Genomic DNA, 14,891 nt, shown 5'->3' on the forward strand with positions numbered 1-14,891 from the left:
CCTCTCCTCCTCCTACAGCTTCTCCCTCCACCACCAGCTCCTCTGTCTCATTATCACCCTCCCCTCCTACTACAGCTTGTCCCTCCACCACCAGCCCCTCTGTCTCAGTAACATCCTCCACTCCCCCTGTATCTGCCTGTTGCTCTGCAGTGTTTACCAGTACTATTTTTTCACTTGGCTGACGCGATGCCCCTCCCGCTGTGCGTTTTGGATGCGGACAAGCGAATCGCTTATGTCCAATATCCCCGCACTCAAAACAGCGCAAGCTGTCAGTGCTCGCATACACAGCATACAAGCCCTCCCCAAACTTCACAGTGAAACTAGCATTTAACGTTTGGTCTGCGCTTTTCAAATACATAAACACTTGGCGACGCAACGAGAGTACATGCTTCAGCCCAGGTTCCTTACACCCAAGAGCAATAGGTCTGAATCCACTCGCAAACCTCCCGAAGCGAATCAGTTCCCTCGACAGAGCCTCGTCTTTAATAAACGGCGGCACGTTAGACACAACTACCCGTGTAGCAGGAGCCGACAGCGGCGATACGGCCACAAGCACATCCCTCAGAAAAATGCCACTCGCAATTACTTTGCTTACCAAACTTTCTTTCTTCAAAAAAACCACCACAGCCTTATTCATCCGCGATGCATAAGCGAGATTTTCGCATCCTACCTGCTCGCCGACAGCCTTCAAAACCTCCTCCACCGTAGCAGTCCCCTCGGGGACACACCTCACCCCGTGTCGGAGCGACACAGACTCAGGTCCTGCTGACTGCGAGGCCATGTCACCGGCCCGCAGCGTGCCGCCTCCACTCACCAAACAATACACTCGCCTCCAATACTGTACACTTGCACCAGTCACCCTGATAGAAAAATTAACCCATAAAACCACACCTCACTGTGCACATAGAAAAGAAACAGGAAAATAAGAAACCAAAACAAGGGGAAAAAAAGAAGAAATGTAGAAGAAAGCTCCACAACCACCTCCGCTCACGTCAATCTCACTCCCAGCACCCTGAGAGAGAGAGAGAGAGAGAGAGAGAGAGAGAGAGAGAGAGAGAGAGAGAGAGAGAGAGAGAGATAGAGAGAGAGAGAAAGAGACAGAGAGAAAGAAACAGAAAGAGAGAGAATATAGAAAAGAGAGAGAGAGAGAATATAGAAGAGAGAGAGAGAGAGAGAGAAAGATAGAGAGGGGGTTGGGACTCGTTCCTCTAGCGTCTCTGATGGATAAATGGTTATCGACAGACAGGCCTGCTAACCGAAAAGAAACGCTGATGGCACTGAACTTAAGCCAGACGTGTGTAGGTGTGTGTGTGTGTGCACGTAGTGTGTGCACGCGCATGAAATGAAGCCTTACTAATGTACAAGGACATGCATTTGTCCACTGTTTGTATGTGTGTGTGTGTGTGTGTGTGTGTGTGTGTGTGTGTGTGTGTGTGTGTGTGTGTGTGTGTGTGTGTGTGTGTGTGTGTGTGTGTGTGTGTGTGTGTGTGTGTGTGTGTGTGTGTGTGAACAGAACTACTATACATAATATACTCCAATCTGCCCCCCCCCCCCCACACACACATACATACATACCTGTACAGACGCATGCATGCATGCATACACACACACACACACACACACACACACACACACACACACACACACACACACACACACACACACACACACACACACACACACACACACACACACACACACACGCACAAACACATATGCACAAACACAAACACACATGCATACATACATACAGTACACACACACACACACACACACACACACACATACGCACAAACACATATGCACAAACACAAACACACACACATACATACATACACACACATACACATGCACATTACACCCACACACACACACACAGACACACACACACACACACACACACACACACACACACACACACACACACACACACACACACACACACACACACACACACACACACACACACACACACACACACACACACACACACACACACACACACAGCTTGCATGGAGAGACAAATTGCTGTCATAATCATTATTCTACACACTTCCGAAAACCACAGCCTGCTTTCTGGTCATCTGATCCAACATACCGGAATACAATATTCCGTCTGCCTGCCTCTCTGTCTGGTTGTTTGTCTGCCTGCCTGCCTGTCCGTATTCCTGCCTGTCTGTCTGTCTCTCTGTCTTCATGCCTGTCTGTCTGTCTGTCTGTCTGTCTGTCTGTCTGTCTGTCTGTCTGTCTGTCTGTCTGTCTGTCTGTCTGTCTGTCTGTCTGTCTGTCTGTCTGTCTGTCTGTCTGTCTGTCTGTCTGTCTGTCTATGTCCTTACTCCCTTCTCCTCTCTCTCTGAACCACTCTTCTCTCTCTCTCTCTCTCTCTCTCTCTCTCTCTCTCTCTCTCTCTCTCTCTCTCTCTCTCTCTCTCTCTCTCTCTCTCTCTCTCTCTCTCTCTCTCTCTCTCTCTCTCTCTCTCTCTCTCTCTCTCTCTATATATATATATCTTTTGCAGGTGAGAGGCATTCACTGGTAGGGGGTAGGTGCTGTCAGGATTTAGCAGGTTTTTTGATAATATATAGACTATAGATAATAGATAATAATATAATACACTATCCATAAAAGTATCTACAGTATCTATAATCTACCATATCTATAAATTCTACCATATCTATCTATCTATCTACAGTATAATTCCATATTGTAAATGACTTAAACAAGTGTGTACAATCAACTGTTATTTACCGTGTTGGCCCTGTATTCTGATGTGTGTTCATGCAGGGAATGTCATACATTCTTGTGGACCTATACAAAGGAGACAAGAGTCTGTGTTGAGCTCAGCTGTAATCCAACCCTAACTTTGTGACCGATACCTATTTCTTATTAGTCTTGTGTATTCTGCCGCTATTTCTGAAGAAGCATTCTCATTGGCCTAGTGATGATATAAAATAGGCTTACAGTGCGCAAAATCACCATAGCTCAGCGTATGTACACTCAGTCTCTATGTGTTCGGAAGACTCAGGTGCACAAAAACCTGATTATAATCATGTCTCTGCCACAACCACAGCGCGAGCTGTGAGTGAATTACGTGAAGGGGGAGCATTATGGCAACTTTCCAACAATGTCTTGGTTGATCGGTGAAAACACAGGCCGGGGTGCTCCAGTAGCACACCATGTTACCGCGCTGCGTCGCGGGACTCCGTGCTGCGTCACGGATCTGGTTGACTCCGAGTTCGATTCCCGGACTCGCCGTCATTTGCCGAATGTCTCCCCCTGCTCTCTCTCCCGTTTCACCCCTACAACTGTCGGTCATGCTTGACCAGAAAAGCGATAAACGCTAAAAAATTAAGTTTAAAAAAAAAAAGAAAACACAGGCCGGAGCCGACAAATGAGAGCAAAGTGCCGCGACGTGGGATAAGATGCGTAATCTTTTTGAACGTTTCATTTTTTCTGTAGTTAATTAATCTAAATGATACGCGATAAAGTGCCAGCCCTAATATATACATATATAGTTTTCCAATTTGTATATATTATTGACGACAGTATAGCCATTGACCGTACCCTGTAGGCGAAAGGCAGTAGGGGTGAGTTTAGCAGACAGTTACATCTAGACCTGATTTTCTACAGTCCTTGGTGCTACACGGGCAAACTCCGGTAACTTGAAAGTTCCCTGTTGCTCCTCCGCGGCGTGCATCACAGGCTCTATTGGATGATTGGAAACGATCTGGTATCAAGCGAGGTTAACCATCACCTACCGACAAAGCTATATGAAATTCAATACTGAGATCAGTGGGGATAGGCGATGAAGTCATCCTTGGAGCAACAGTATATTGATTACTGAATGATGATGACACTTCTCCCTCTCACTGAACAGGCAGGCTGATGCGTCCTGTCGAGAGAATCTGTCACCATGCCAACAGGTCATTCCTTAGCATTGGGTTCTGTGGAGAGCTTACTAGCCAACGACTCACCCTACTGTAAATAAGCCTTGTATGAACGCCCCTGTATGCACACTGAGAGCCTGCTACCTTCCTAACAAACATACGAGGTATCATCTTTTTGTTTAATGTCTTAACATGCACAGTATATGACCGGGCGTGCCCGTGGGGCGGAACGCACAAAGTCACAGCACTTTGCGAGCGTCTAGCTGCTCGCGGCTGCATTTTTTTTGCCAAACATATAAATTGCTGAACTAAAGATATATTTGTTGCCGTTCAAACGCCACCTCACTCGACCAAATCCGTGCCTCAGTTCTGGAGTTACATGACAATATGTCAGGCGAGTGACTTTTTACGTGCGTGCGTCAGATGACCACCCCGGACTCCCGACACTCCAGAACTGCCAATCATCCGCTGATGGCGAAAATGATTGGTCAGCATTGTAGCCAATGAGTGTATCTTTCCAATGGGGGGGGGGGTGCAACTAAGGGATCTAGGTGAAAGTTGACGAGCGAAGACCAGAAGTGAAAAACATTTAGAATGAATGGCCGTGGACGAGGAAATGGACCCGGATCTCTCCCAAAGACCCATTTCTGAACGGATTTTTATCAAATTTGCTATGGATCTGCAGTGTTTTCCAGCTATACCTATTGCAACCACTACAGACAAATTTTAGTACACAAGTTCATGTTCAACTCAAGTTCAGACCTCTGTTACTCTATTTCATTAGCACTAAAAGTGATTTCCCTTTTTTGCATTAGTAACTTCAGAATGTTATCTTTCAAAAGAGACCAGGCTCATGCATGTGCTATAAGTATAACGTATAAATATAAGCTTTGCACAAAAAAGTATGCAGTCATCAAGTTCAAGTAAAAAAAAATTCTGCCCGCCTGTTAACACATTGTGCGCCATAAACGGCGTAAATCGTTATTGCCCGCCATGCGTTGAACGCCAACAACGGCATATCACGTGTTTGGGATCAATATTTTATTTTCTCGCCATGGCATTCATAATTCATCCAGCCTCCCTCCGGACTGCAGCGGCACCCTGTTCTGATATTGCAACGCCTCAATACCGCCGCCTGGTGGATGGTGGGGTGAGTTACACTCACGCCAAACCGGAAGTGGCGATCGGTGCATCGAGGAAGTTCCTCTGCCAGAGATATATTGTGGCGTGGATCAATATACACACTCGAGTGCATTTGGATCGCTTTCGAAACGCAATAATCGATATGTTTTCGGCGTTTATTGCGTCATACAAACCGGAAATGGATCTAGCAGATCGACGTCAAATAATTGGGATCTTTTTCCTCCAGTCTCATCGGCGAACGGTAAGAGGATACTAACGTTATTTTCAGCCCGATTGTTTATTCATTTCACTGCAAACCATCTGATCAATATATCAACCCATACTAAATAAAGCCGTTACTGACGATCAAGGAATTATAAACGACCCCCCCCCCTTTCCTTCACGCATGATGAAGCATAATAGTAGTATACCGATCATATACATTTAAATTTTTTAATATACCGTGTATAGGAAAGAAACGCCAATCGATAATCTATCATATGCTTCAGGGCCTATAACTAGCGTTTTTGGAATTACAGCAGAAAAGCTTAAAAACATAGTTATATTCTCGACGGTATTAACACAACAATGTATGAATGAAAAAATATAACGTTCCCACATCCGGAACGATAGATACCCGATGTTGAATGGGGCCATAGTAATGCAGATATAGCTATAATATTTAAGAAGTTATAGCCCTGCAAAGAAGGTAAACATCTCCATAGGCTTACAGTGGTGGCAGAGAGGGCATAATGATGGGCACAATGCATGGCGCCCAATGTGTTAAGAGGTTAAAAGGAACACCCCAACATTAAAGATACCAGTTTCCTCTCTGTGCGTTCAGTAGAAATCTGGCTGCAAGCTAGTCTAGTTTTGAATGGAAACGGATACGGACCACTAGCCTAGCTTAAAACTCAGAGAGAGGTGAGTTGGGCTACATCCGCTTCCATTAATTTGTGCTAAGCTAGGCTAGCTTGCAACCGGATAGCTTTCTACTGAACGCACAGGAAATTGGTATCTATCTTCCTGTGTGACTGTGGACAGTGACTTTATTGATTCCATTTTCAGCCGAAAGGCTACATTTATTTACTGCTCAATGTGCCGCTTTCAGACCCGATGGAGAGCTACAGTAGCGCACATAGCATTCCATGGGTCTGACATGTCAGGCTTTACTGAAAGCAGATGTTAAGTAGAAGAAGATTTCTAATGTAAACAAAGCCATGTATGATATCCAACATGAGTGTGATATTAATGTATGTATGATAACCATATTAAGCATCCACCAAAGTGTGAATGAAAAGATATAGGTCTATCTTAAAGTGAGAAGACATCCCAGACAGTCCCTGAATTAAGTCATCTGTCATCGACCATAATATCCTGTCCCCAAAAACACCCCAGATTCGTTCTTGCCGTAAATTAGCAGCACGGTGGTGTAGTGGTTAAACACTGTCGCCTCACAGCAATAAGGTCCAGGGTTCGATTCCCGCTTGGGGACCAGGGCCCTCATTCATCAATGTGTGCGTAGAACATGACCTATTTTCACACGTAAGCACGGAATGTAGAACTAGTGTACGCACAGGGAAGTCGGGATTCATCACACGGTGCGTACGCAGGCTCTATGCTCCTCCGTGTTGATGAATACCACTTTGTTCTACCGTCAATGCTCGTGCATGATTATCCATAATGGTCATGAAAATGAGGAAACACCCCCCATGGGATGTGAAATAATGGACTGACCAGGGTTTCCGTTAGAAAAAATTGTTGCCGGTCTCCGTGACCTGCAAGATTTCAATCTACCGGACAAATGAGATTAATTCCGGTCATAGTTTATTGAGCTTTAAAACAATTGATAGGCAGGCTATATAAAGAATGTCATCCTCAAGGCATGTAGATTTATAATAGTATTACTTAAAACTAGGCTACTTTTGCGTATACAGTCATTAATATATTCCAAATAAAATAAGTCCCTCGATACTCCGTGCTGCTGCTGACTTGAAATAAAATAGACCGCGTATGTGGGCAGTCTGTCCGACACTAAACAGCAGTCTGTTATAATCACATTTTTATGAGCTAACGAATTCCGTTATATTGGACATTTGTATTAATTATATCAAGCGAAGAACTGAGAAAGCAGAGAGACGGCAACATTATCGTGGTTTGCGTGACGACTCTCTCCACCTCGCAACGACTTATTTGCAAAGAGTATGGCGCTGCAGAGCAGCTCATTCAGCTGTTATTGGCTCTTTTCTGGGAACCGCACAGCAGCGCCCCCCACCCAACATTGGCTGAAAATGGCTGAATTGGAGTACTGCTGGAATACTGCATTGTGCTGCTGTTGCTATGGCTCTGCAGCTTCACAAAAGTTCGCACATCCAGCACCAAGCTCTCGCTGACAACGTCGTTGTCATTATTAGAAGCAACGAGGAAACAAATGTAATGATCGTTTCGTTCATCGCATAGGCTATTTAATTTTAGCCTATTTTAATACAATTCAAATAATCAAATTGTGCTTAGACTCAGGGAATTATTTTCACCGGACATTAAGACCGGAGAGATGAAATATGTCGGACTTCAACAGATTTTGCCGGTCAAATACCGGTAATTACCGGCTAACGGAAACGCTGGGACTGACCCGAGCGGAACTCCGAGAAACTCCACGAAGATTGTTCGTTCACTGCTGTCGAACCAAGAAGACACTATCGCGTATTATGGGATAAATAAAAGGCGGACTTGTAAACGGTGATGTCAGATATCAACGGCTCCCTAAGACCATTGCTGCAATTCTGCCTGGACAGCTCAAAATACTAATAAAGACCGTTCGTTGACCACTGTTTGGCGTTGGTTGTGTGTCATTATAACCGTGCTGTAATATGAATGCCTTTATTAGTTGTGTTCGATTGGCTATATGATTTTTAGAGGCATCTATTTTGTTGTCGGCTAATAAAGACCGCGCTGGAATATGACTGCCTTTTCCCGTGTTGTTTGATTAATACCCAGGGATTAAAGTTCTCCTCAATTTTATTCCAAATCGCGATGGATCTCCCGTCAATTTTCTACCTGCTGCATATGATTTCTAGAGGCATACTACAATCTATTTTGATGTCAGTATTGGGTAGCCTATATAAACAATAATAGAGAGCATATACAAGAACAATGAATCTCACTGCATGTATGATGTAGCCTGCCTTTCAATACATGAACTTGAATTCCATCATGTTTGTGTGCGGGACTCACAAGGCTGTTGTCACAATGGGTGGTACCGGTACAGTAATAATTACAGTCCACACAATATCACGATCCATGCCATAGCCTATTTTCTATTAGGACATGATCTGTGACGACAAATGTTCTAGAATGTTTGAAGATATCATACTCTGACAGCATGCCTATGATCAACAAAAACACGAACTTGAATCCCATCATATACATAGTCTGTCCACTATCTGGTGTCATTGCAATGCGTTTTCTATTCTTTCTTATACAGTAAAAAGGGGGAAGAACACTATATTCATATGACTTGTATTCTGCTTACAGCTTCGAAATTCCACTTGTTTCGTTTAACGTAAAGCCTTTTAAATATAATCAAAACGTTCCCGTGTTTCTGCGCAAAATAATAACGAGTTGAACTTTATGATTTATGATGAATTGAAAATGGGGGACCCTGATGTAAACAAGACGAAAGTTGGTCTGCATCCCCAATTAACAATTGTATGTACTGAGCTGTACTGTACTGTACCCATTCTGCAATCTGTTAATAAACTTTTCAATCAATCAATCAATCAAGCTACGCGGAGCGCAGTCAGTCAGTAGCCTACACCCCGTATATTCCGATAACGCTATATAAACCATGCTGCATTCATTCTGAGAGAAAGATCTATTATTCCAAATGCTATTTATAGGGTTTTGACCATAATTACACTACTGTTGCTATTTTACAATGAACTATAATGAACTACGGTTCGTACAGAACATCCAGTGTTATTATGCACAGAAGCTCATTTCCTTGTTGTAATAATATATTCTACCACTGGGCGCCAGGTACGCCTGGTCTGACCTGTGCGTAGATGTAAGCACGGAGTCAAGTTCAAATCGAAATTGATGAATCCCACTCTTTGCTTAGAAATGATCGTACGCACAGGGTAAGCACAGATCTGTGCGTAGAACACGTTGATGAATGAGGGCCCAGGTTTCCATGATGCCAGTTACCCAGGTGGGGTATCTCCCAGGCCTTTCTGTGTGGAGTTTGCATGTTCTCCCCGTGCTCGCAAGGGTTCCCCCCCCCCCGATAAGATAAACCCAATGGAAAAACATGCACAACAACAAGATCGCTAACGCTGTGGCGTCCTTGACGAAGACGGACAGGAGCACTTGGATTGGTCCCCATGGCGCGGCTCACGTTGACGCCTGTCTGCTCCCGGCTGCCCTTGGGGGGGAAGGACGACGGGATGGGTTAATCGCAGAGACGAATCGCATACATGCATCGCATGCATGCCGATTAATGACCTCTGAGCAGGTCCTAAATTATTATTATACGCCTGCCTGTACGCCTAGTATTACTTTATTACATGCACAGATATAATGTGGTGTTATGAGTGCATGTTGACCTAACATGTCTAGTGTACGCGGAGCAGTGGCGGCACGTTTGACACGTATCAAAACACCATAACGCACAAACACACACAAGCTGTCATTCATACATGTATGTGATTGTGCCTGTGTTTGTGTTGTGTATATGTGTGTGTGTGTGTGTGTGTGTTTGTGCATGTTTCTATATGATGTGCGAATGAAGTGTGTATAATTGTACACCCACAAATGTGTGTGAGTGATTGATGCATGCTTGTTTCCGTGCACACACACACACACACACACATACACACACACAGGCACGTGCACGCAGGGGTTTTGGCCCAGTGGTTTCCCTCCCAGATTTAATTAGTGCTGCAGACTGTGTTGTGCGGTGAGCCAGGGGCCTTGGAGGAAAGACAATCACACAGTGGAACGTGTTGCAGCTCCTGCCTCCTCTGTCAATACAGGCTGCCTCTTCTTCCCATTGTGCAACGCCTCCATCCAGGCATAATTACCCCCGACACAAAAGACACGGCGCACTTGAAAATCTTTCAGAGCTCCATGGACACACACGATGTGTGTGTGTGTATGTAGTTGTTTTTGAATGTGCTGCTTTTATAAATGGTAAATGGCTGCATTTATATAGCGCCTTTATCCAAAGCGCTTTACAATTTGTTCCTCACATTTTACACATTCACACACCGACGGCGGAGGCAACCGTGCCGACCTGCTCATCAGGAGCAATTAGGGGTTAAGTGTCTTGCTCAAGGACACTTCGACACACTGCCTGGAAAGAGCGGGAATCGAACCGGGAACCTCCGGATTACCAGACGACTGCTCTACCTCCCGAGCCACTGTCGCCGTGTGTGTGTGTATGTGTGTGTGTATGCCTGTGAGGGTGTGTGTGTATGTGTGTGTGTGTGTGCATGCATGCGTGTGTAACGGTATCAATTAGTTTCTATACATGTGTGGATTCTCTGCACATGCCCTCACTTGTGTGTGTACATGCACGTGTGTGTGTGTGTGTGTGTGTGTGTGTGTGTGTGTGTGTGTGTGTGTGTGTGTGTGTGTGTGTGTGTGTGTGTGTGTGTGTGTGTGTGTGTGTGTGTGTGTGTGTGTGTGTGTGTGTGTGTGTGTGTGTGCATGTGATTGTGCGTGGGATGAAAATTGTAAACTGTGTGTAGGAGGAAAAGTGAGAATGAAGTGAGAGTGTGTCTATACTGTATGTGGAACTTAAGCATCGGATGGCGCCCGTCACGCACTTGGGCGCACGTCGCAGCACTTTGCCCTCATCTGTCGGCTCCGAGCTGCGTTCCATTCGGACAAGTGACCAAGTCCTGTTTGCCCCTGTCCTGAGCGGACCGATGACGGCCGCTGTTGAAAATTATTGACCGCCTTTGTACCCAAGGAGCGTCTGCTCTGAAAGACGAGTGCTGACAGTGGGGGAAGGTGACACAAGAAGACGAAGAAGTCCATTGTTTTGACGAGAGCCGCTGAATGACTGGGAGCGGACAAGAATACCCTGAAGACTCTGGCAAGAGCACTCATTCAAGGGTACTACGACTATGCTTGCACCTCATGGTACCAAAGCACCTCAAAGGCGCTAAAAACAAGATTACAAACATCACAAAACAAACTGGTCAGACTTCTACTTGACCTTACCCCTAGAACCCACCTCACCCCTGCCCACGTTGACAACCTAGGATGGCTTAGAGTAGACGACAGAGTACAGAAACTTGCAATGGGCCTGGTCTACAAGATACACTATATGACTAAGGTACCCATGTACATGTCAAAATACTTCCCAAAGGTCAGTGAATACCACAACCACAACACCAGAGGAAGCTCAACAAATCATGTTAAACCCAGATTCGGCTCAAACAAGGGACTAAACACGTTTCGCAATTATGCCACATCAATGTGGAACGCCCTACCCACAGCTGTAAAGGAATGTGAATCCCTACCCACATTCAAAACCGCTCTTAAAGAGCACCTACGGGAGGCTGCAATTCGAAACTGGCCACCGTAAATGTCCAAACCCCCCCACCCCCACCCCCTCCTAATAGACAGTCTCCTCCCCACCGTATGTATATATTCTCTCCCCACCGTATGTATATTTCTTTCCCACCCACCCACCCCCTCCTAATGTACTGTCCCCTCCCCATCATATGTATATACTCTGTCAGGATCTAAGGGTAACAGTACAGTATATTTGCATATCGTATATGTCACAAATGTAACAGTACTAAATACCTGTATGTCATGTATGTCCCTATGTATGCCATAAATGTCATGTATGTTGTGTATGTCATAAATGTCACTATGAATTGAAAATGGGGGACCCTGATGTAAACAAGACAAACGTCTTTCTCTGGTCTGCATCCCCTTAACAATTGTGTGTATTGAGCCGTACTGTATTGTACCGATTCTGCAATCTGGTAAATAAAGTTTTCATTCATTCATTTTCATTCATTCATTCATTCACGGCCATTTTGGATAATCATGCAGAATTCTTTACCGGTAGCCTACACACATTACCAAAACCTTTGTAAAACATACATTTCCAGTGTGATTTTTATCAACTTTGGACCTGTACTACATAAGACTTCAGGCTATGGAACTGTTATGTTTTCCAGCTCAGCTGGAACTTAAAAACAGGCAACTGGCAACCAGTAAATAGAAAAGTGAGAACACAAAACGTTTACTTCAGTGTTCAAACCTCTGTTACTCTATTTCATTAGCACTCAAACTTCAGAATGTTACCTTTCAAAAGAGACCAGACTCATGCATGTGCTATAAGTATAAAGTATAATAAATGGTCAATTACTAGGGCGTCTGGGTGGCGCAGCGGACTAAGCGCTCGTCACCAACGCGAGAGACTGGTATCGAATCCGGCTGTCAGCGTTGCCTCCGGCTTGGCCGGTCATCATACTGGCTCAATTGGCAGAGTCAGCGGGAGGGAAGCCGGTGGGTGGTATTCTGGTCGTTGTAAACAGCGACTCCTACAGGTCGGTCAGGGCGCCTGCACAGCGAGGGAGGGAGATGGTGAGGGTAGTGTGAGCCTCCCACACGTTACACCTCGCCAACGAGGGTCCGCGCTGGCAGGTGAAAAGATGTGACAGGCTGTCTCCTATGTCTCGGAGGAAGCATCTGATAGACTTCAGGGCTCCCTAGAACGATCAGTGGGGGGCACATGCGAGCAACGACCAGGAAGGGGAGGGGGGAATTGGCATAATGACTAAAATTGGGATGGGAGAAAAACACAGAAAAACAGGAGGAGAAAAAGTGGATAACATTTATTTTTTTCGTAAATGACTTTGGGTATGCAATCGTAATTCTTTTTTAAAATGTGCCCCGTTTTTGTGGTTAATTTGCAGGATAAGCCCCTTGCTCTTACGAAAACATATCATGGTACTGTAGTATGATGGTAATTTCAGTTTTACCATGGTACCTGCCATAAATAATATACCATGGTAAGGCCATGGTAAAAGTTATGTAATAGGCGGTTCCTTATATTGCTTTACAATCTTCTGTTGTGTTGGGCTGATCATTAAGAAACTGTTTAAAGGCAGGCACACACAAAACACACACACACACGCACTGGAAAGTTGTTGTCGAAAAACAGTTGCATCGGAGCTCCTAATGTGGCTACTTTCATCATTTTTCTCCTGTGGTCCTCCACCCTTGCTAATGACCCGACCCTTGCTAATGACCCGAGCTCAACTCTACTGCACCAACGATTAATCTGTGGCCTGCACACACCCTGCTGCAGCATGGACTATTACCCTCCATATTATTCTGTCTACAGCTCCATACCACACTCCAACGTTATTGGATCTCATTCACTAACATTCTCATACGTTTCCTCGTAAATAACCCTGTAAGAGGAAACCTATGATAGTCATCCTCCGGATTCCTGAACGTGTGGAGAGGTGCTCTTAAGTTGCCAAAATCACTCATCATTAAACTGGAAGTGTGTTCTCGTACACCTGAATTTGCATACAGTTAACGCCCCGCCTGCTCCTTAGAAGGGAGAGGCTCAGCATTGCATCTGGTTTGTGCTTACCCCTCTGAGAATATTCAACAGGTAGCACGAAAGCAATTTGCGACTGATCAAAATTAGATTAGATTAGATTAAAATGTATTGTCATCATATAGCACAAGTACAATACAATGAAAATACGTTTGGCATCTAACCAGAGTACAAATGTTACAGTAAAGTGCAATAGTAACATACAATGCACAAGTGATTAAACTGGGTATAAAATAAAAAGATACTACTGAGTAATAGTGCTCATCAGATGTGTATGGACAGAGTTGTAGTATTAATATGTACAGTGATACAGGTATAAAGACCAGTGGCGGCTGGTGAAAAATATTCTAGGTGGGGCTGTGCCATATCCACATATAAGAACACGGCGCACACCAGTCTCTCTGACTCACGACTGCCTTTCCATGCTCGTAAATCCTGCTCTTAGCTACAAGAGACTCCCCGATAAGGAACAGTTAGAGAATGCCAAAATCGGCCCGAAAGGGTAAGTATGTGGAGCTACGATGAAATGGTAACTTTTCTCGTAAGTCCATTGATGAATGAGGACCGTTGAGTCCTTGGCATTGAAAATGGGGGACCCTGATGTAAACAAGACGAAAGTCTTTCTCTGGTCTGCATCCCCTTAACAATTGTGTGTATTGAGCTGTACTGTATTGTACCCATTCTGCAATCTGTTAATAAAGTTTTCAATCAATCAATCAATCAATCAATCAATCAGTCTGACATGGAAGTGGAGCTCCTTCTACAAACCACTTGAAACTGATATGAGTTCACGTGACAAAAACCCACATGACTGTCGAGAAACTTGTGTGCGAGCGTGGCCTGGATGCATGTAGGCCTATGACATACACTATTTGAGGTATCCTCCTTGTTTACACTTGTGTGTTTGAGTGTATATTTTATTGGCTCAGGAAGGTAGAGCAGTCGTACGTTAATCAGGTTCCCGGTCCGATTCCGTCTCCTCCCGGTAGCGTGTCAAAGTGTCCTTGCGTCGTTCTGTGAATGGGTGAATGTGAGGCATACGTTGTAAAGTGCTTTGGGAAAAAACGCTGTTTAAATGCAGTCCATGCAGTGTGTGTGAGAGTGTGGGTGTGCATGTGTGCATGTGTGTCTGACTGAGCATACATTAGGTGTTTCCCCTCTTATGTGTGTGTGTCTGCGTATGTGTGTGTGGGGGGGGTTTAGCAATGCGGTGTCACTTTTCAATAATAACAGGGCGTAGCGGCTATTGACCGGCTCTGCAGAAATTAATTTCATAAAGCAGGAAC

General features: G+C 44.8%; 1 protein-coding gene across 1 annotated transcript in view; it reads right to left on the bottom strand.

The window, feature by feature from the left end:
• The window catches only part of ctnnd2a (catenin (cadherin-associated protein), delta 2a), a gene marked incomplete at both ends in the record, with an annotated part of 886,308 nt that overhangs the window by 367,682 nt on the left and 503,735 nt on the right, over positions 1-14,891 (bottom strand). The window contains one exon of the mRNA XM_084325908.1: positions 671-860. Within this exon, the coding sequence (XP_084182034.1) occupies positions 671-860 (190 nt within the window). The remainder of the gene's footprint in view (positions 1-670; positions 861-14,891) is intronic.

Source organism: Notolepis coatsorum (assembly GCF_963971535.1).
Source record: "Notolepis coatsorum genome assembly, chromosome: 12".
In the NCBI taxonomy this organism is placed as follows: domain Eukaryota; kingdom Metazoa; phylum Chordata; class Actinopteri; order Aulopiformes; family Paralepididae; genus Notolepis; species Notolepis coatsorum.